At 40.0% G+C, this 23470-nt stretch overlaps 1 protein-coding gene and 1 long non-coding RNA gene across 3 annotated transcripts; one reads left to right on the top strand and one right to left on the bottom strand.

The window, feature by feature from the left end:
* Positions 1-1350: 1350 nt before the first annotated feature.
* Positions 1351-6286, bottom strand: Fscb (fibrous sheath CABYR binding protein). The gene is made up of 5 exons (XM_040743303.1): positions 4717-6286; positions 3700-4608; positions 3081-3479; positions 2449-2748; positions 1351-1892 (listed from the first exon to the last, which is right to left on the bottom strand). Exons 1-5 carry the CDS (start codon positions 6070-6072, stop codon positions 1584-1586), a joined length of 3273 nt encoding a protein of 1090 aa, XP_040599237.1. The 5' UTR covers positions 6073-6286; the 3' UTR covers positions 1351-1583.
* A 113-nt stretch (positions 6287-6399) lies between these two features.
* On the top strand, positions 6400-22670 carry LOC121139484. Of its 2 annotated transcripts, XR_005876437.1 has the most exons (4): positions 6400-6502; positions 14205-14329; positions 16707-16841; positions 22484-22670. It is a non-coding gene; the product is annotated as an uncharacterized LOC121139484 (long non-coding RNA). The 2 variants fall into 2 exon arrangements; XR_005876436.1 differs by lacking the exon at positions 16707-16841.
* Positions 22671-23470: the final 800 nt, after the last annotated feature.

Genomic DNA, 23470 nt, shown 5'->3' with positions numbered 1-23470 from the left:
CTATATCACAATAGTTCTGTTATTCAATATTCTGTCACTTATAGTTATCACCATCTGAATGTTTCATAAATGCTTGAAACTTCAAAATCTGAAACTAAAAATTGTGTCTGTTTCTGTTTTCTAGTATGTATTTCTAGTATTTTCTAGTATACCTTTCCCAAAACTGTAGTGAGCCAAACACACATACCTGGATGTGCAAAATAATAGTCATGGAAAATTTTCTTTTATCCAATGACCATGACATCTGCTCAGCAGAAAGCTGAGTTGTTGGACAACCCTATCCAACAAATGAGAGGAGGTTTCTCATGCCGGGTGTTGTGGTCTTTTACAGATGTTCTTTTAACTCTTGGAGTGTCAGTCCAGATAGTAAAATTTCATTTATACACAGAATTACACGTATTATGGAAGTTTGTAGTTGTATAGTAAATAGTATGATTCCTTATGATTCTTTTCAGACATACTTACTCTTATTTTACCTTTCTATACCTTTTGTATTTATCTCTCCCACCCCATTAATGGGAATCCTTTTCTCCAAGCTAGCAAACAAATCACTTGCACCCTTCTATTTTTCTCTATATTTATTCCACACTCTCTCTCCCAACAATACTCATTTATACTTTCATGTTTTCTATAATTATTATAGGTAACTATAGAAAGATTTCTATCTAGGTGCCTCAGCAGAGAGAAAAGGTGTGACATTGGGCTCTCTGGATTTCAGTTACCTCATCATTCACTATGATCTCTGCTCAATCTGTCCATTTAAATACACATTTCATAATTTCATTTTTCTTTACAGATGAATAGCATTTCATAGTGTATATGAATCATATTTTCATTATCCATTCATCAGTTGAAGGTCATATAGGTTGTTTTCATTTTCTATTTTTAAATGTGAATCAAGTACCAATGAATATGTGGAGTAAGATGTTGAATCCTTTGGGAATATTCTAAAGAGTGGTATGCCTGAGTAATTTGTTAGATTTATTTTTATCTTTCTGAGAATTATCTACACTGATTCCCACAGCAGCTGTAACAGGAAAGCAATGGTTGTATAAGAAGGAGTCAATGGAAAGAGAATAAAAGATAGGATGAATCATAACCAAAGGAAAAAAATCATGTAAGTTGAATTGTGCAAATAAAACTCAAGGAATTTTTCAAGGAAGAAACTGTCATTTATTCTGCTTGTAAAGAAAAGCAACAGAGTGGTAAAGAGCTTCAGAATAAACAACTGTTGTCCATAGATGTACTATATAAAGCTTATTTTAAGTAATAGTGACAACCATAAATTTACTTCATTTCAAAATAGTTATTTTCCATGATACAGATTTGAGTGAAAGTAACACAATGGACTTTAAGCTGCGACTGCTTTTATTCATTGTTCAACCTGTATGCTCAGTTTTTGGGATCCTTTTCCTTTAATCTGCCCATGAAAGTTCTTCCAGATAGCACCTCATTTTCTAAAGAATGCTCTTCTAGAATCTCCTAAAATATGGTTGCTAGCTTAAGTTAGAACCTGGCTATATCTCAGGAGGAGGGGTTCTTTAACTCTATTTTAATGGTACCTTCTATTTTGAAAGTGGAGATCACTCATTCTTGGTCCTAGACACATCTGCAGAAATAGGATCTGTTCGTTCAGGGTTTCTATCACCTGTTAAAGCAGAACACTCTACTTCTTTGTCAGCGATACCTGCTACTGGGGACAATTGATGTTCTTTTAGTAGAGTCTTATCTTCAGGGGTTTGTTCAGAAGGTAGAAGTGAATCTTCAGCAGGTATCTCTTGCTTAGGGAACTCTTGAATAGGAACCACATTAGTTTTGGAAGTCTGTTTAACAGGAGACTCTTCTGCAGAAATTTCAGGTGGTAAATGCTGAACTTCAGCAGGAAATTCCTTCTAGAAGAGTCTATTCAGTTTGTGGAATAACAACTTCTTCTAGGGGAAGACCTTCTAAGGAAGATCTCTCAGGAGTTGGAGGTTGAACTTCTATGTGAGCCTCCTCAGCCGGTGGAGGTGGAACTTCTTCAGGGGTCTCCTCAGTTGGTGCAGGTGGAACTTCTTCAGGGGTCTCCTCAGCCGGTGAAGGTGGAACTTCTTCAGGGGTCTCCTCAGTTGGTGCAGGTGGAACTTCTTCAGGGGTCTCCTCAGCCGGTGCAGGTGGAACTTCTTCAGGGGTCTCCTCAGCCGGTGCAGGTGGAACTTCTTCAGGGGTCTCCTCAGCCGGTGCAGGTGGAACTTCTTCAGGGGTCTCCTCAGCCGGTGCAGGTGGAACTTCTTCAGGGGTCTCCTCAGCCGGTGCAGGTGGAACTTCTTCAGGGGTCTCCTCAGCCGGTGCAGGTGGAACTTCTTCAGGGGTCTCCTCAGTTGGTGCAGGTGGAACTTCTTCAGGGGTTTCCTCAGCCGGTGCAGGCGGAACTTCTTCAGGGGTCTCCTCAGTTGGTGCAGGTGGAACTTCTTCAGGGCTCTCTTGAGTTGGTGCAGGTGGAACTTCTTCAGGGGTCTCCTCAGCCGGTGCAGGCGGAACTTCTTCAGGGGTCTCCTCAGCTGGTGAAGGTGGAACTTCTTCAGGGCCCTCTTCAGTTGGTGGAGGTGGAACTTCTTCAGGGGTCTCCTCAGCTGGTGAAGGTGGAACTTCTTTAGGGGTCTCCTCAGCTGGTGAAGGTGGAACTTCTTCAGGGGCCTCCTCAGCCAGTGCAGGTGGAACTTCTTCAGGGGTCTCCTCAGCTGGTGAAGGTGGAACTTCTTCAGGGGTCTCCTCAGCCGGTGCAGGTGGAACTTCTTCAGGGGTCTCCTCAGCCGGTGGAGGTGGAACTTCTTCAGGGATCTCCTCAGCCGGTGCAGGTGGAACTTCTTCAGGGGTCTCCTCGGCCGGTGCAGGTGGAACTTCTTCAGGGGTCTCCTCGGCCGGTGCAGGTGGAACTTCTTCAGGGGTCTCCTCGGCCGGTGCAGGTGGAACTTCTTCAGGGATCTCCTCGGCCGGTGCAGGCGGAACTTCTTCAGGGGTCTCCTCGGCCGGTGCAGGTGGAACTTCTTCAGGGGTCTCCTCAGCCGGTGCAGGTGGAACTTCTTCAGGGTCTCCTCGGCCGGTGCAGGCGGAACTTCTTCAGGGGTCTCCTCGGCCGGTGCAGGCGGAACTTCTTCAGGGGTCTCCTCGGCCGGTGCAGGCGGAACTTCTTCAGGGTCTCCTCGGCCGGTGCAGGCGGAACTCCTCGGCCGGTGCAGGTGGAACTTCCTCAGGGGTCTCCTCGGCCGGTGCAGGTGGAACTTCTTCAGGGGTCTCCTCGGCCGGTGCAGGCGGAACTTCTTCAGGGGTCTCCTCGGCCGGTGCAGGCGGAACTTCTTCAGGGGTCTCCTCGGCCGGTGCAGGCGGAACTTCTTCAGGGGTCTCCTCGGCCGGTGCAGGCGGAACTTCTTCAGGGGTCTCCTCGGCCGGTGCAGGCGGAACTTCTTCAGGGGTCTCCTCAGCCGGTGAAGGTGGAACTTCTTCAGGGGTCTCCTCAGTTGGTGCAGGTGGAACTTCTTCAGGGGTCTCCTCAGCCGGTGCAGGTGGAACTTCTTCAGGGGTCTCCTCAGCCGGTGCAGGTGGAACTTCTTCAGGGGTCTCCTCAGCCGGTGCAGGTGGAACTTCTTCAGGGGTCTCCTCAGCCGGTGCAGGTGGAACTTCTTCAGGGGTCTCCTCAGCCGGTGCAGGTGGAACTTCTTCAGGGGTCTCCTCAGCCGGTGCAGGTGGAACTTCTTCAGGGGTCTCCTCAGTTGGTGCAGGTGGAACTTCTTCAGGGGTTTCCTCAGCCGGTGCAGGCGGAACTTCTTCAGGGGTCTCCTCAGTTGGTGCAGGTGGAACTTCTTCAGGGCTCTCTTGAGTTGGTGCAGGTGGAACTTCTTCAGGGGTCTCCTCAGCCGGTGCAGGCGGAACTTCTTCAGGGGTCTCCTCAGCTGGTGAAGGTGGAACTTCTTCAGGGCCCTCTTCAGTTGGTGGAGGTGGAACTTCTTCAGGGGTCTCCTCAGCTGGTGAAGGTGGAACTTCTTTAGGGGTCTCCTCAGCTGGTGAAGGTGGAACTTCTTCAGGGGCCTCCTCAGCCAGTGCAGGTGGAACTTCTTCAGGGGTCTCCTCAGCTGGTGAAGGTGGAACTTCTTCAGGGGTCTCCTCAGTTGGTGCAGGTGGAACTTCTTCAGGGGTCTCCTCAGTTGGTGCAGGTGGAACTTCTTCAGGGGTCTCCTCAGCCGGTGCAGGTGGAACTTCTTCAGGGGTCTCCTCAGCCGGTGCAGGTGGAACTTCTTCAGGGGTCTCCTCAGCCGGTGCAGGTGGAACTTCTTCAGGGGTCTCCTCGGCCGGTGGAGGTGGAACTTCTTCAGGGATCTCCTCGGCCGGTGGAGGTGGAACTTCTTCAGGGGTCTCCTCGGCCGGTGCAGGTGGAACTTCCTCAGGGGTCTCCTCGGCCGGTGCAGGTGGAACTTCTTCAGGGGTCTCCTCGGCCGGTGCAGGCGGAACTTCTTCAGGGGTCTCCTCGGCCGGTGCAGGCGGAACTTCTTCAGGGGTCTCCTCGGCCGGTGCAGGCGGAACTTCTTCAGGGGTCTCCTCGGCCGGTGCAGGCGGAACTTCTTCAGGGGTCTCCTCGGCCGGTGCAGGTGGAACTTCTTCAGGGGTCTCCTCGGCCGGTGCAGGTGGAACTTCTTCAGGGGTCTCCTCAGTTGGTGCAGGTGGAACTTCTTCAGGGGTCTCCTCAGCCGGTGCAGGTGGAACTTCTTCAGGGGTCTCCTCAGCCGGTGCAGGTGGAACTTCTTCAGGGGTCTCCTCAGCCGGTGCAGGTGGAACTTCTTCAGGGGTCTCCTCAGCCGGTGCAGGTGGAATTTCTTCAGGGGTCTCCTCAGCCGGTGCAGGTGGAACTTCTTCAGGGGTCTCCTCAGCCGGTGCAGGTGGAACTTCTTCAGGGGCCTCCTCAAGTTGTGGGGGAACTTCTGCAGTTGTGTCATCTACAAGGGTGTCTTCAGTTGGTGGAGGTGGAACTTTTGCAGGGATATCTTCTGTTGGAACCTCCTCAGTTGGTGGAGGCTGCACTTCTGCAGTAGCCTTATCTGCAGAGACGTCTTCAGTTGATGGAGGGCGGCCTCCTTCAAAGACCTCTTCTACAGGAAATTCCTCATCTAGCACCATAGCAATTTCTTTAGAGACCTCTTCTACTGCTTGCTTATCTAGTGGTGACTGAACTTCCACAGGTACTTCTTTAGAAGCCTCTTCAGCTCCTTGGGGAATCTGATGATCATAAGTCTCATCTGAAGGAGCCCCTGCCACTGACAGACCACTAACAGAAGAAAGCACGTCAGCTGGTTGATCCTGGGTTTCACCAGAAAACTTCCCTTCAGTGACAGGCATCTGGGCATCAGAGACTTTTTCAGTTGAAAGTACCTCTGTTTCAAGAGAACCATTTACTTCAGACAAGGAACCTTGTGCACCAGGTGTTGTTTCCTCCTTTGACTTAATCAGGGAACCACTTGGCATAGGCATGATAGTAATTTCTAACTCACTTAAGTATGTCTGTTGTTCTTTGTCCACTGTATCTCTTTGGCAAATGTTTACCAGACTCCAGTCACCAGTACAACTGGTCTGCTGAGATCTGTCTATTAAATGAGTTGTGGGTCTGTTTGTTGGAATCTCTGCTTCTGGAACACTCTGTGCCACTGCAGGAGCTGTTTCTCCAACACCAGCTACGGTTTCTTCACAGGTAAGTGTTTTATCAGTCAACATGACTTTCACTTTTTCCACAGAAGTGTCTGTCTGCAGAGACTTATCAGTCATGTCCATGCCATGCTTTCTCTTTATCCAAGTTTGCTGAAGTTGAGAAGACAATCCAAGAGACTCATGTTCTTTTGCAGAGTAGTTGCTTTTGCTTCCAGAAATATTACCAATACTGGTGGTAGCTTTGGGGGCAGGAGGTTGTACTACAGCCACAGGTTTCTTTTTTTCTGTCACATCAGTTTGCTGGGACTTGTCTACCATTGGCTGGCTGGGTCGTCTTCTCCTTCTAAACTCCTGCCTCCCCAAGGAGATAGACTGTTCAGGTTCATCACTTTTTTCCATTTCTGTGGCGAATGATATCCAAATTTATAGTGTTCAAGTAATTAATCATTAAGAATCATAAATGTACCCAGTGGTTAAGCTTTTGCCTTCCTTCATTGAGTTTTTCTACCGAGCTTCGGAAAAAAATAATTCATAAATTATTTCATTCTTTACTACCGTCTTGTTGGATCCCACCTTACTCATTCATCATCTTTCTTGTTTAGACCCTGTTAGGACAAATCTCTCTTTTAGAAGTTTCCCTCGGGGTTTGTGACATCACAGCCACTTCTCCTTACAGAGTTCCGGAAGTTATATTCCAAGCAGTTTTTAGCTTCACATAAGCAACGACTAAAAATGGGGTATCTAGTTTTAAAAAACATCAGGTTGAGAGAAGCACTTTTTTCCCACATGAACAAAAATTTAACTCCAAGAATACCACTGGTTGTTAAAGGTGAGGTTTTTGAGCTTGTAATTTGGCTCTTTTCCAGAGAAATTATAATACATAAGTCAGTGTGCTGGAGCATGTCGTCAGTTACTAGAGTTAACATCTGTATGTGTAGGAATGCCTGATAAATGAATGCTTCTGAGACTTGAAAAGAAGCGGCTCCTTTTTGGAAGACTTCAGACTTGAAAGTCAATATCCATAGAAGCTCTATTCCTTTGCTTTTAACCTTCAGTGTCCACAGCCTTCTACTATCAAAAGATAATTCATGTTTTCAGTCTCTAACACCTTAAGGTATTTTTAATTTCATTTCTAATTATTTTAGAAAGTAGTTTTATCCAAGTTTTTCAGATGTGACACTACTGCGTCTAAATATATGTCTGGTAAGAAATGTTTTCAAACCATTCTCTATAGTTTCTGCTGAACAACCAAATGGAATAACTGCTACAAGGGGGAAAAAGTCATCTATCTGGTAATGAATGGGACTGGTTTCAATGAGGGGGTTTGATAGGAACAAAAGAAAAATGAGAAAGGGTGAGAGGAGAGGGTTTCAGAATACATTGTATACAATTTATGATACTGTCAAATACTACAATTGATTGATAAAAATGTATGTTGAATTGGAAAAGAGAAACCCCACACAGCAGATCGTATGTGGTAAATTGGGATTTTACCACATTTAATACATATACATATATATCATTTTATTCATATATAACATGAAAATACTGCAAATTATAGATTGAAAAGACATGCATGAATACTGCTCATCTGACAAAAGCATGAAAGAAAAGAATGATGTTTTACAATGTATTCACAGGAGTCAAAATAATGAACACTTCCTAAATAACAGCATTAATTTGCAAATATTTCAAAATTGTCTTTATTGCTTCTTGACAACATAAAACAAAATAAACAATTGTTGTTGACACACACAGTAGTATTATATTTGAGTCCTTTGTATCTTACTCCAAACACATTAACTGAATCCTAACCCAGAGGTTCTTCTAGAACCTTCTAGAATAAAACTATCTACAAAGTAGGGAGACACAGGCCAACTGGCACATTGATTACCTTACACTTCCAATTCTCCAGAACTCTGCAAATACATACTTGACAACAACTGACTTTAAATTTCAAAATAATCAGTGAATATTCCCAATACAAAAATATGATATTCATTTATGATAGGGTAATATAATATGACAACTATGTGTGATGATAGATACACTATTACACATTACACATTGAATTCATATATTAAAATGTCAATGTATGATTGAATCTTAACTCATATGTATGTGCAATTGCTATGTCAATTAAAAATAAAAATACAAGAAGTGAATAAGAACTTTATGTTACCTAATTATGACCAAACAATTTCAGTATATTCCTTGTTGCTACTAAACAAGTGAACAGAAACCATCACATAGAGGTTGGACAAGCAACCAATAGAAGAAAAGAGAGCCAAGAACAGGCTCATTCATACACTGGGGAGTCCCATGAAAACACTAACCTGAAAGCTACAACATATATGCAGAGGACCTGGTCAGACCGGTTTAGGCTCTGTGCTTGCTACTTCAATATCTGTAAGTTTGTATGAACCTTGTTCAGTTGATTCAGGGGACCTTGTTCTGGCATCCTCTATCCCATTTGTCATGTACACTCTTTCCTCTTCTATGGGATTCCCTGAACTCTGAAGGGAGGGATTTCATGGAGACATCCATTTAGAGCAGCTGTGTGTGTTTCCAAGGCCTATCTCTGACTGTAAATCTCTACATCTGTTTCTGTCCACTGCAGGAGAAAAGCTTCTCTGGTGATTTCATGCTATCTCTTAAAACCTGCAGATGTTTTCACAGCATGAAAAGTTGCAAGGACAATCTCTCTTCAGTGTGCTTGAAGACAACCTTGTACTTTGTCATACAATGAAACCTAATTAGGAAAGTGAATAGTCCATGTTATTTAGAAACTCCATGCATATACACATGTTGTACACTGGCAGGGTGCAGGGCAAGGATCTTGGAGGTTACCATAGAAGTTTATGTGTCATAGAAGGTATGAATAAAATTCCAGCAATCAGGTATAATGCTGACTAACAAAAAAGGAAAACAACCCTTTCTTGTCTGTGAACAAAGCCCTCACTACCATGCATTTCAAAGCCAAGTAGAATTGGGACTGGAAAATATGACAAGTAAATAATGAATGGATAGTAATGAGGACAGAAACGAGAAGAGTTGATATCGGTCCATGTTGTAATTAACAAGAATTGGATTAGAACTAAGTGAGAAAGGAAATGAAAGCTTTTGGGGGAGGAAAAGTCAGTTTTCTTCAGGTATATATCCCCTAGTAGGTTTCCCATGCTCCAGTTAACCATAGCCATACCAGTGTGCATATGGGAAGCACTAATTATACTCAGTGATTTATAAAGGGAATTGGGAAGGAAAAAATTACATGAAGTAGGGAGAGAATGTGGTGATAGCATCTACAAAGAGGAATGGATATGATAAAAATACATTGTATAAGTGTATGAAATTCTCAATAAATAAAAAATATTTTAAAAAGAATGATGATCTAGATACTGGTTTCTAAAGCTGTGTGAATGGAAACACCATTTACTGAAATGGTGAGAAAGTAGCAAACAAAAATTAGCTAGTGAAAACAATGTCCAGCATTAAATTTGAACATTTTGATTTTGAGATGCTTATGGAAAGACAAATGGGTATGTTAGGAGATTTACTGCTTGAACAACTCCAGATGTCATAGGAATGGCATGAGATACACTGGTGAACATCATTGGAAGCATAGACAATATTTACAAGTGTGAGTTGAATATGCATGCCTAACAAAGTCCAAAAAGATATCTACAATTGAGCCTGCTAACCAATAGAATATTTAATGTAAGATAGGAAAAGAAACTAGCAAAAAAAATAACTAAAGGTGAATATACATTAGTAGAAAACTGGGATGTTATGTTGTAGACACTGCAACAAACACTGATTCAAGAGAGTAGTTATTCTTGTTGGATGGTATGAGAGGGTCTGATGTGTCAGTGTGGTTGTTAACTCAGTGTACCCAAGGCATTCTCACCAAAGGGTTTAACTTAAAGCTATATGGAATTCACTAGAAGAAGGAATCTGCTCACAGGTAGATAACTATAAAAAAGCTTTAAGCTAAGGATGATACAACAAAATATTTAAAGTTGTAGTAAACAGTTGAATACTTCTAATTTTAATAATAAGGGAATGGTAAATAGCATATTTTTTTAAATATTGTAAAACCATTAAGGATTATGCTACTGAAAAAATAGTATACAGATAATAACCATGAATAAAAACATGATAATTTTAAAAGGATGACACATTTTAATAAACTTATTTTTGAGAGACAAATATATTACACATATACACACATGTTGTATAGAAAGTTATCACCAAAAGAAATAAAATGATATAGTTATGGGCTATATATTAAAGGATATATAAATTATTTCCTATTTTATCTTTTCTATGTTTCCATATGTTTCACAGTATATACTGTTTTTATTTTCATTGGAAAAGGTAAGGATTGTTATTATGCATCGATTTTCTGGAGCAATTAAAATATATACTGTAAAAATAATAGAGCTGATCAGTATTATTTTTTAATATTAACTCACAGAAGAGGTGAGGGGTATCTACACTTTGACAAGGTATGGTAGCTTCACTTTGTATGACTCATGGGAACTGTAGCAATAGGTTACTTTACTTTTGGGGGCTTTGGTTATAGTCAACAAATTGAGGGCATTTGGCAAAATATCTAATGGAGACCTGGATCCTGAACTGAAAAGTTGTTTGGAGAAGGCCTAATTTCGCAGCCAAATGTCACAGCTTCTGTAAGATCTCATATACCTCTATACAAACAATTTGTGTGTGTGTGTGTGTGTGTGTGTATGTGTGTCCCAATTTGTCCCTCATGTATTCATCCTTCCTTTCCCCTTCCTTCTTTGTCTTCATTTTATTTTTGCTTTCCACAAGAATAGTGATAGTAATGATTTCAATTTCCTGTCCTAATAATCTGGAAAGATATATTTCAAACACACATACATATGTATATATACATATATATGTATATGTATGTGACCAATTATTTATAATAAATTGTCCAAACAGATCATTTCCCTATGAAACCATTGAATGTCAGATCCTTTATTGTTTGGGAAGTCCTGTTATTTGCCTGTTATTTGTCAATAAAGCACTGTTGAGCCAATAGGAATCTAGATAGGTGGGACTAGGAGTCCAGGAGGACTCTGGGAAGGAGAAACACAAGAAGTCGAGATGTAACCACCATGGGTTAGGAAGCACGGAACTATTCTCCGGTAAGAGACATACTTAGATTAACAATTATGGGGTAATTACTTAAGTCAGAGCTAGCCAGTAAGAAACAAGCAAGGCCAACAGCTTCATAATTAATATAGCCTCCTGTGTGTTTATTTGGGACTGATGTGGCTCTAGAACCAGGCTGGCGGGAAGGCTCCTCTCAAAGAAAAAACTTCTTTTTACACTTTATAAATTTAGTGATCTGATGATCTTTTTGTGTCAAAACTTTTGAAGTCATTATTTGACATATAGTTTTAATTATTACTTCCAATCGGTAAGAATGTACAGGTACCAAAGTTCTCCTTCCTCTAAGTGACTTCAGAAAATGATACTGTTTCTTAGAATTCAGAATGTTCACAAACTGCTCTAAACAAATAAAGGAGCTGCAAAGGGGCAGTTTATAACAATTTAAAAAATCACATGAGAAATGAAATTAAATATTAATTTCATTAAACCAGGCCCTTAATAAACAAGAAACTTTCTAGGGGTCAGAGAAGTGCCTAGGGAATAGTTACCCTAGTTTCTCTACAATGATCCAGAAAATCCCCTTCAGAGTGGAAGTAACGTGACAACGAAGACAAAGTAATCACTAAAAACTATGTGAAGAAATAAGATGCACAAATTAGGAGGCCTCACTTCTGACCAGAATTCAACTTCTTATAGAATAATGTCTCTTCCTTACCTCAACCCCAAAATTAACTATTCTCAATGCTTTAATTTATTCAAAAAATATTCTAACACAAACAACTGAGATACCCTTTCTGGGGAGCAATCATTTACCATTGAAGGATATTTTTCTCACCCAAGGATTTAGAATCCCTACATGGATTTAACATTTGCCCCAAAACTTTCTTGAGAAGTTGACTGCAAACAGAAGTTTTTATATAATTTATTTTTTTCAATTTCATTTTATATTCCAATCACAGCTCTCCCACGCCTGCTCTGACCAACCCCAGTCATCCCCCCAGGCACCCCTACACCATCCACTCCTCTTCATGGGTAAGGGTTTTCATGGGGACTCGACAAAGTCTGGCATATTAAGTTGGTGCAGGACCAAGACTCTCTCCCATGCATTAAGGCTGAATGGGCTACAACAAGCTAGCTCATGCACCAGGGTTAGATCCTGGAGAAAGTTTTTTTAAATCACATTTTTAAATTATAAACCATATATACATATATATGCATTTATATATTACAATAACCATGTAATATTTTATGTGGTAATATAAGATAATCAATTTTCCTTCCAGACAATTTATAAATACAAAGCATCGCTTCTCTCAATATGGAAAATATAGGAGTTTAAATCCTATTAATGACTTTGTAGGATGTGGTCACTTATACAACTCATGTTAAGTTCAGCCTTTTTCTGCACTACTAATATGTGAACCTGTTTGAAGGATTGATTTTGTCATGTATAACATTTTGGATGAATAACTTGAATTAAATTTGTGTTTAGTTCATTAATCTTTTCTTTAAAACTTTTATTTCAAATTATATAGATGGAGCACCATGTAAACATGAAAATGACTAAGCTCTTCCTGAGATTTTTCTAATTATAATATAGGCAGAAATGCTCAGACAGAAAAGAAACTATTGAAAATGCAAATTCAGCTATTTGAAAGGCTATTAAAAATTCTTTATTATAAAAAGAAACCTAAAGATCTTAAACATGCCAAGAAAAAAATATTCTTAGAATAATTCTCTAGGGACAAATTATAAACTTGCTGAGAAAGAACTTTAATGGGATGTGAGCATTCCTGCTATCCACTCTGACTTGAAATCGTGGAAGACTTGCAGAGCATTTGCACAAACATAAGCACCAGAAGTTTCTATAGAAAGAACTTGAGACTTCATTTTTACTCAGAGAAAATCTGATGTCCTATCCACTTATAAAATCCCTTCTATACCTCTTCCCTCTGTGACATTTCACTTGATGATAGACACATTTTAGGGAAATGTTGCAACTGGATTGTGAGATTTGAGTTAAAGTTTCATTTTATCTACATAGCAGAGGAACTCCAAAACTTGAGTGAACCTTGACTACTTTTCTCACGGGACAGAACATCCCAATTGTCACCCAGCACTTGTTTGCTTTATACAGCTCTGAATCTCCAAATGATTTTTTAATCTCCACATTTACTATTTCTGAAAGCATGGAGTCTCACATGGGTATAACAAGAAAGCATTACAACAATTGAGAAAAATATATCTCTACCAAAATAAGACAGTTAACTTTTTACTATATGGAAATTTCATACATGAATGCTGTATTTAATCATTTCCTCCTTTTCTTCTCTCAATGCCTCCTGTATCACCCTCCACTCATTCTCAAATTCATGACCCCCTTAATGTATATAAATATGTATTTTACACACACACTCACACACACACACACACACAACCTCTGACACATACAATACCATATGAGTCCATTTAGTGATGCTTATATGCATATGTGTTTAGAACTGATCACTTGGGATTGAATACCCTATCAGGGTGTTTGTTGACGAAGAAGACTGTTTCTCACTTTGTCATCAGTCCACTGATTACTTATAGTTCCTCATTTAGGGGTGGGACCTTTATCCATGTTGGTTTGTCTTCTGATGTTATCATTAAACATGTCTTTTTTAGGCACCATACTGTTGAAATTTCATGGGTAAAACCTCCTGTTGTATATAGAAGACACTATCATAGGGCATCTGTGATGGTCCTCTGGCTCCTGCAATCTTTCCATGCCCTCCTCCACAGTGTTCCCAAAGATTTACGTGTAGAAATTTTGCTGTGAATATATCACTTGGAGTCGGGCACCCCATGTTGTGTTGTTGTTCTCTGCATATTCACCAATTGTATATTTCTAATTTCTGTTCAGGGGAGTCCAAGAGATTCCTAAAACAATAGGCTTTGTCATTGTCCTTGGTTTCCTCCAAGAACATAAAGTGAAATTCCTATGGCTGAATACTTAGGACACAGTACTTGGAAGAACCAAGCTAGAACCAAAGCAGAAAGCCTTCTACCTAAGGACTAGCTTTCATAATATCTGAAGGTGTTATTCAAAATGCCAAAGGAGGCAAACAAAATACCTATCAAAATGTAATGCCTGTGGTAATTCCTACCACAGACCATCCTGGAAAGATATCCACAAGGGTGAAATAGTGGAACTTTTATCTTGGTGATAACTAGCAGATGTCTAATTTGATTTATGGGCCACTAAATAGAAGTCACGCCTGATATCATAAACCTAGACAACTACCTGTGGCTTGTGATGTAACAGAATCTAAAGAAGATCCTGCTATTGCAATTTTATTAAATGTATATAATTTCTGTGTTCTAAATATTTAATGTTATCCCCACAGATAAGTACAGCTTCCACCCCCATCAAAAAAAAAGCTTCTTTTAGCAGCCGGATACCATTACTGAAATATTCTTGTCTACTGCATTGAAAGTCTAATGGATTAAAGTTCTACCTCAGCATAACCAAGTAAGTCCTTATACTAGATGTGTACAGCTTTGCTGAAAGGTCAAAGCTCTCTGAAGACAATAGAGGCAATTGCACGCACAAATGGAGCATGGCACATGACTCTGGAAATTCTCTCTAAAAGTCTGACTTGTCAGCTCTAGCATTATGAAGCACTAAACCCAAACACTGTACTCCAATGATAACATTGTTCCTAACTACTTGGCACCAGGAGTCGGGTTGGAAACTACTGACAGCAATAAAAAGCAAACCGAGGAAATGGGATCCCTTTTCTCTCACATTTTGACGTGGCATTACACCGTATGTGTTAGGCACATGGCTAAATCCTTTTAACTAAGCATGAAGCCCTCAGGTCTTGAGAGAAAAGTTTGATGATGCATTTAGAAATACTGGTCGCTTCAACTCAGTATAAGACTTTCTTCTTCAATTTTGCAAACAAGCCACTGTATACCACCCTTGTATTTTCTGTTCAGTTATAAGAAAGCTGTGTAGAACAATTCTAATGGCACCTTCAGAGTAAATGCCAAATCAATTAACAGAGATCAAATCAAAATTGACTCATTCTGCAGCAGTGAATTCAAGAAGGCATTAACTGAAATTGGGTATAGTTGACATAACCTGAATATTGATGTTGCATCAAACAAGAATAGGAATTTCTAAATTTTGAATATCACAACTGGATCCAGGTTACACAAATCATACAGTACATCTGGATCTGTAGAGTGACCATTCTACACATACATTTATGCAATTGTAAACATAAAGGCCGAATTCTAATGCTGAAAGTTCTGTTAATGAGATGCATAAGACACACAGTCTAAAAACAAAAGTCCTTCTGAGGAGAAAAGCATTGATTCAATTTTCTAGTTAGTTTATAAATGTGTGTGACTTTTCCTTTCATCAGCTCAAACTTTGACAGTGAAAACAAATAGATGCTGGTGACCTTTTAAAGAATACTGTAGGTGATAAGAGTAGGAAAGGTAGAAAACTCTGCCAGTAAAAACAAGCTGTTTCAAAATATTCTCAAGGTTTGATTTCATCATGGAAAACCATCTCAAAATGCACTAATGCACCAATGCCTATTCTTCTCTTTTAAGCACATCATAAAAAATTGTAAACTTGCACGATGAGAACCCCAGTTTGACAGGCCAAAATGAATAAAGGGAAGTCCCCCAAGGTCTCACCTATAGATGAAGAGCTACAGACAACTGATTACGGCTGAGAAAGGAAAGCCAGGCTTCCCCATTGATAAGCCCCCTACTTGTTTACCCCAAATCAGCCCTAAAATCATATACATACTAGGAAGATGAAATAAACTCAGCAAGTTGTCCTTGCACATCAGTCTATATGTTTACATGCAACAACAATAAAGAAAAACATAGTAAGCTAGTGCCAGGGCTATAGCTCAGTGATAGAACATATCCCTACCATGGACAAGGCCCCATGTTTGATCCTCGTAACTGAAAAAAAAGATGAAACCAAAATAAAACTATTAAATCAACTATAACTTTCCATTGTGTAACAATAAAATACAGACAAAACTAATTCCCAGATCAATTTGCGTTTCTGTTAAGGAGCAATTTTATTTTGTTTTTTTAATTAATAAAATGTATTCTGTGTGTTTTTTACATCATGTATCTTGATCCCATTCATTTCCTATCCCTTTGCTTCTACCATGTGCCCCTATACCCTCCCCCCACCCGAATAAAATAAAATTCAAGAGAAAAAAATATAGAAAATAAAATGAGAAAAAATTATTTTAAAAAGGGAATCATTAATACTAATATCCTGCCCCAAGAAGACTATATGCTAATATTCAGGACATATGTACATAACTTCCTTATATGGCAAGGGAGAACAGAAGTTGTATATAGAATTAACATTGTTAATCAGTTTAACTTGAAATGAGGGATTATTTTGGATTATCATGGAAATCCAAATGCAACCATTAAAACCTTATAAGTGGGAAACACTAGCACAAGTGATTTATAGAAGCTATACAGGTATAGTGGGGAATGAGAAAAGGAGCCATGAGCCAAGGAATGGAGAAGCGAGTGGAAGCTGACAAAGGCATGGGAGTACACTTGAAGCCTTCCTCGCACTTGATTTTACCCCAATGAGACCTGCTTCAGACTTCTGACCTACAGAACTATAAGAGAGCACACTTTTGCTAAGACCTCAACTGTGGGGTAACTTAGTAGAACTGCAGTAATAAACAAAACCACTATCTAGACTTCCATTATTTTATGTAATCCCAACAGAAGTCTATGAGTTGTTGCTGCTATTTACATGAAAGAAGAACTGATAGAGACCCTGGGTAAGAGAACTCTGACCTACCGTAGGTCAAAATTCGCTCAATACTGTGCTGAAATTCTTACAGGGCTTGACGTGTCCAGAAACTCAGTACTCTGACTCTCCACCTTGCATTTATTTTAACAAAAGTTTCCATCAAATCCAAGAAAGTATAGACAGAAAATCAAGAAAAATAAATGCTGTTGTTCAATTTTATACTGGGGTGAGTACAGTTAACAATGATATACTGTTTATTTTTTTTAAGGTTAAAAGAAAGACTTAATTACTTTAATGCTTTCATGCATCTGTCAAAACAAGTTTAATTTAGGGCTTCAAGGGATTGTTTAATGGGTAAGAATGATTATTCTCCAAGCATAAGGACCTGAATTCTAACCCCAAGCCCCACTTTAAAAAGCAGGCATGGATGTACATGCCAATAATTCCAGCGTGTGTGGACAATGACGGGTGAATCCTGAAAGCACACTGGTCAGCATAACTGAAAAGCCAGGTTCCCCACTCAGTGACAAGGTGGAGATCAATAGAAGAAAAGCACCAATTCCCTGCTCTGCTTTCCACTTGGGTTCACAAGCATGCACACCCACACACAACATACACCATGCATGGATGCACGCACAGCACATGCATAAAAATAGATACATTTAATTTTAAAGTTAAAAACATAAGATTTAAAAAGACTTTACAGAAAGTGCTGTCACTAAGGTCTCGTGGTGCACGGAGCAATGGTGCAGAATGTGGCTCTCTGAACTTAGACTACATGGGAGCGTGGTACAAAACAGTGGGACAGTGACTGAGAGCAGCAGAGTTGTGCACGTACTTGTGAGCAATGAAGCAGGGAAGCATCTGACAGCTGCTGATGACAAGCAGATTGGCTCCTGCAGCCCATCAGACTCCGTAAATGACAACAGGACTCTCAGTAATGGTTCCTACCAGGAAAGACAACCTGTACCATATTTCAGTGTTGATAGACTTAAAACAAACATTCCTATTTCTGGTGACGTGCTGAAGAGAGGCTGTATAATGTATGGACTGACACTTCCTGGACATAGATTCCACTATTGGAGAACATTAATGTACTCCACGCTCTATATCATTTGAAGTGTGATTTGTTTTCCTTCTGACTTTTATTATTTTTCATGGAAATAGGCTTTGAATGATGTCTCATGTTAAGCATGAATCCACTCAGATGCCCCCATTCCGGGATTTCTGATTCTTTCACACATAAGAAAACCAGATAAATTTTAACTTGGATATTTACAATCTAAACAAGCAAATTGTGTACCTAGCTTACAGTAAAGTCCATTAAATAAGAGATTCCTTTAAACTTCTCTCGGGATCTCCAGGACTAGTTTGAGTGCTTAGCCACCACCACTCCCAATCCATTTGAAGGAAGCTACCTCATGCCAGAGTGCATTTGGTCCTCATTACTGTCATATTGGCCAGCAGCTACAGATGCTGCAGCTGTTATTAGGCACATCCACAACAGCAGACAAAAACTAGATTGATCTTGGTAAGGCCACATACCATGGATTACTGATATCCTCTCACACGTGTGCACAGAACTAAGCACTGCATTCAAGCTCAAGGACAAAACAAGGCCAACCCCCCAAGTTTCATTTCTGAAAGATCAATAAACTCTCATCTTAAAAACACTCAGGTGACAACAACAATGTCAAGTTGGGAAATAAAAATTCCAATATGAAAAAATAGTAAACATATATTAGAAAACTGAAAAAGCAAAAGTGAATATTAATAAGCCAGAGAAATAATCATGCAGCAGTTAACATTCACAGCAGTTGGAGGAACAAAGAGAAGGCTGTAATGAGTAAACTGTGGAATCTTAGAGGTGAGAGCCATGGAGCTGAATACGCAAGTGCCCAGAGACCTTGGTGCTGAACGGGGGACACTACTTGGTGCTCCTGTCTCAACAACTGCCAGCAGAACAGCAAGCTGGTGACAGTCACTGCTACAGGAAAGGACTTCTAGGAAGAAACAGCTTAGCTGAGGTGAGAAACCTGTCCTGGGGAACTGCTGAATAAAGCAGGCACCAGAGAAGGAGGTGTTCATCACACCTGCTCCCTTACAGAGTTCTAGAGCTCCTTAGCCCCACCCTGACGGGAGCCAGCCTGCCTGCAGCAGGAAGGCATCTGCCAGTGCCCTAAATCCTCCAGCAGAGGCAGCTGCTATGTTACCAGCACATGATGTCATGCTTGCTTGCTTGTCCGTTTGTTGACTCATTCTTTTAAATGTCTCGCATATTCTAGGTATTTATAAGCACTAAACAGAAAGAAGAGCAAAGTCCCCATTTTCACAGAGCTGGCATGTTGGTAGTGAGACAATGATAAACAATATCCACATATTTAGTTTGGGGTGTTAGAATGCTTTGAAAACAAATCAATTGAGATAGAGGCACATGCAGAAACAGAGACAGAAGCAATATAGACAAAGGCAGTGTTGTGGTTTGAATATGAAAGTGCCCCCACATGCTACCATATTGGTGCTGTTTGGGGTAGTTGTAGAACCCCTACAGATGGAACCTTGGAGAGGAAGTGGCAGGGTTATGGGTCTTGGTAGATTTTATGGCTAGGTCCCAATCCCTGTCCACACTCTGCATACTGACTACAGATAAAACATGGTCTGCTGGCCTCTATGTCCTGCTCCCACCCTTCCCTGCCTACTGTCACAGCTTTCCCCATCAAGATAGACTCCACCTTAAACCTGTAAACAGAAATAAACACTTCCTGTGTAAGTCATTTTTCTCAGGGCAACTTGTCACTGAAGTCAGAAAAGTAACCAGTACAGATAGGGTAAATAAAGAGGGGACAGAAAAGTCATGCTACCTGGATGTGACTACTAGCTCATGCATGATCTTAGGCAAGCTCCTTAGCCCCTTGTACCTTGGTTTCTTGGTGTCTGATAAAAACAATCATGACCATAAAATATCAAGTTCATTAATTGCTATGAGCATTAAATAAGCAGGTACCTGGAAAGAATTCAGAACACAATGCCATTTTTAAAGAGTTTTATATTAAGATAATAAAGGTATGCCAAGCCTTGAATAGTAGATATATGTAAAGGAAGAGACAATGATACTGAAATAGTGACAAGAAACTCTTCTCCAGGCCCAAACAAATCCTCCGAGTGTAGGAGATTCAGAAACTATGAAAGCTGGGCTTGAGAGAGGGCTCAGCACTCAAGAACACTCACTGCTCTTCCAGAGGACCCAGGTTCCATGCCTAGCACTACTAGGGTAGCTGATGGATCACAGCCATCTGTAATTCCAATTCCAGAGCATCTGACTGACATCTCCTCCTCGCTTCCACAGGTACCCATTCATGCATGGCAGGCACTCACACATAAACATGAATAAAAATAATTCTTTTGTAAAAACAAGGACAGGTCCGAGGACACCACATAATAAATAGTTAGGGGAGATTTTTAGAGACAGGACAGAGAGGAGGGAAGGAGATATTTATCACTTACTACTTCACTCTTAACAAAAGGAAAATACACGTTAGAACAACAATGGTCTCCTGATGGTAAGAACACCAAAACAGTTATTACATGCAATAACAGGTATTTCCATAGCACCATGCAGTTCACAAAATGTTTCTCCAGCTACTCCTCTGTTTCTCAGAATAAAAAAAAACTGAGAAACTGGTGGATAGCATATATCTACAGTGAAAAGTGAAGAGATGGGCAAACCTTGAGTTAGTTCATTAACGCCCAAATATTTGGCAAGTGCTAGGGGTGGGAATAGATACAGAAAGATAAAATGAAACCTTAAAAGCGTGATAGTCACTGAGATGTTTTCATATCATATGTGTGAAACTGAAAGTGAATTCTTTTGTTGTTGTTGTTCGGGGGTTTTTTTGAGGGTTTTTTTTGATTTTTTTGAAACACGTTTCTATTATATATTTAAATTCTGAAAGTGGATTCTAAGTAATGCATTATCTAAATTTAAAAAGAACCGTTAGGGCCCATAAAATGACTAATTGAGTCAAAGTGCTTGTCATGCAGTTCTGACAACCCGAGTTTGGTCTCAGACACCCATAGTGGAAGGAGAAAACTGACTTCTGAATGCTGTCCTCTGAACTCCATAGGTGTGCCATGCAACATGTGCGCCCACACTTACATACACACACTACACACAATCAGCAGCAGCAGCAGCAGCAGCACCTTTAAAGCCCTGTAGTAGAACAGTGCTCTAGTTAAAGCCACAAATTACCCGGCAGGTAGCATGGATCTTTGGTGGTTCAATCACAAGACCACTTCACAGACATCCTACCATACTGGAAAGTATCTCACAACCATGGCTTCTCCACATCCATTGACACACTGAAGACACAATGTGACTCAGGCTGAGATCCCACCCACTGCCCTATGCGTGGGTGACTCATGGGGAATAGCAATGTGTGTTTCAGACAGGCTAAGAATTCTGAATGTCGCAATTGAATTCATAGCAGCTTTTTTAGGATAATAAATCAGACTTGGATTCCTAGAGCTCAGCCAGACCTCATCCAGTCTATCAGTTGACTGCATTTGTACATTTAGATGGAGTAAAACGACCCAGTCAAGAACACAGATTCACAGTTTGATAATAGCAGAGAAAGAACTAGATTCTGTTATCCTATACTGAATATAGAATCCAATATTTTTTCTACTGTGTGTGACTCCTAAAGAACATTGGGAGAATTGCACAAAAAAGAGAAACAACGCAAAATCAAAACAGGTATGGGGGGGGTACAAAGCAGTGGGCAAAGTATCAGCTAAAGATAGGTGAGACAAGGCACTGCATCTATTTAGTCGTTGTGAAATGTGAACATATTTATCAAATGGCAGCTTCCTGAATTCTCACAGCTTCTCTTACCGCTACATTCATACTTATTCTCTTACCCCTACAAGTGTGAGTTCATTTCTCAGTGTTGGTATTCCCTCAAACGCAGCTCAGAGTTCGGCACACAGACATTAAAGCTTCATCCTATTTAACTGCTTAAAACATCTGCCAATACAACCAATTAAATATGTGAAATAAAATATATTCCTTGGCTCATTAATATAATATTTATAACTATATTCTAAAGGGAACTAATAATGTTTTTGATTTATCCTACCCAATATCAACTCTAAAGATTGTTGGTTATTTAGGAAACACTTGTTTTATGTCATCAGATGGGTTTTTGTAAAAATCACATCAAAATTAGGGTTCAGATTAATATAAAGCAACACGTTTGAAGGTTATGGAGCTTTATTTCATGAAAAACTAATTTAAAGAAAGGTTATTCTACACAAAATGGCACATAGCAATTTATCATACTTCAAAAGCAAGGGGGAAGGAGAATATACATAGCTACATGCCAATGAAGCACTTCTAGTTTCTATGGTAACCAACATAAATGAATACCTTTCTTGAAAATGAACTAGCAAAGTCAGTGAGATGTAAATGTACAAACACAGGAAACTAAAGACCCAATCCAATCCTGTGGACAGTAAGAAGTTCAGAGTTTTTCCATAATGGAATTGTATCTGAAAATATATGTTTGTGTGGGCTGGCTGTTCATAGGACTTATTCATTATTATTTTATGGTTACTTTTCTACAGTATAAATCTTTTTTATAATTAGAAATTGCTTTCTTATTGCTTGTAAATTCTGAGTAAAATTCTAGTGGGGAACTCAATGAAACCAAATTCATAATCCTCTATCATTCCTTCCTTCCCAAGACTGTGTGGCAAACTGTCTCCAGAAACTAGGACAACTAAAAGATAACTGTTTAAAGAGGCTAAAATATTAATAAGGAAGCCAGAAATATCAAAGCCATGCATATCATCTGCTTCTCTCTTATCCAGGTAAATGAACCACCATCTTTGCTGTAAAGATTGTACCAACTATATCATCAGCCCTGTCTATGCAGAAGAGGAAAGAATATGTAATTATATTCAGAAGCAAACCAGAAAACAATGGCTTCTGCTCTTTTGCTTTTTTTACTAATGTATGCCCACTTTAGACAGACATCAGTTTATTCTCTAAATGAATGGAGCTGGAATAAAAAATATATCTAAAGAATTTAATAACCATGAATTATAATGATGAAGGTGAACAACGATGGCAAAATTTTATATAAAATTGTCAGGAAGAGAAGAAAATTCCACAGCATACATTATGAAATAATCTCATTCCATTCTTGTCTCATTTGTACAGGATTATCTAGAAATCAGTCAATGATTTTGAGCACACTCAGTTTAAATTTCAACAGTTCAGTTCTCCTACTCTCTGTGTCTTCTCCATCATTTAAAAAGGAATTACATCTAAAGCTGTTTCTGTCTGCATGTTTTTGCCTGTGAATGAACTGAAGCTGCAGCTTCTCTAAGTCTTGTTTTGGTGTGTATTTGTGTGTGTGTGTGTGTGTGTGTGTGTGTGTGTGTGTGTGTGTGTGTACCTTGTGAAAGTACACATGTGGTCAGAGGATGTGTATCTGGAGGTCAAAGGACAATATCAGATTTTCTTCTCCCTCAGGTACAATTAACCTTGTTTATTGAGATAGTCTCCCGCTGTCATGATAGTCACCCTCTGGGGTAGACTGGCCATTCTTGAGCCCAGTCTCCTGTCTCTAACTTACCAGACCTGGGATGACAAGTATACATTGCCATATCTTGGGTTTCAAACATGGGAGCTGAGTAATGAAGCTCAGATCCCAGTGCTCAGCATAGCAAGCACTTTACCCAGAGGGCTATATCATCCCAGCCCCTAAGTGTCATATTGTAACAAGCTATTCCTACATCATCTACAAAGGCAGATTTTTCTACATGACAGTTCACTAAGATATTCTTATTTCT

Source organism: Mesocricetus auratus, unplaced genomic scaffold, assembly GCF_017639785.1.
Source record: "Mesocricetus auratus isolate SY011 unplaced genomic scaffold, BCM_Maur_2.0 Super-Scaffold_15014, whole genome shotgun sequence".
In the NCBI taxonomy this organism is placed as follows: domain Eukaryota; kingdom Metazoa; phylum Chordata; class Mammalia; order Rodentia; family Cricetidae; genus Mesocricetus; species Mesocricetus auratus.
This window is presented reverse-complemented; position numbering and strand designations above follow the sequence as displayed.

Excerpts from the sequence above, each read along its gene's own strand:
- Fscb (XM_040743303.1), bottom strand. The coding sequence starts at position 6,072 with ATGGAAAAAAGTGATGAACCTGAACAGTCTATCTCCTTGGGGAGGCAG. Across the intron at positions 3,480-3,699 it reads CACCGGCTGAGGAGACCCCT|AAGTTCCACCTTCACCGGCT; the intron begins GAAGAAGTTCCA and ends AGACCCCTGAAG. Across the intron at positions 1,893-2,448 it reads CTCAAGAGAGCCCTGAAGAA|AAGGAATTTCCTGCTGAAGT; the intron begins GTTCCACCTGCA and ends AGACTCTTCTAG.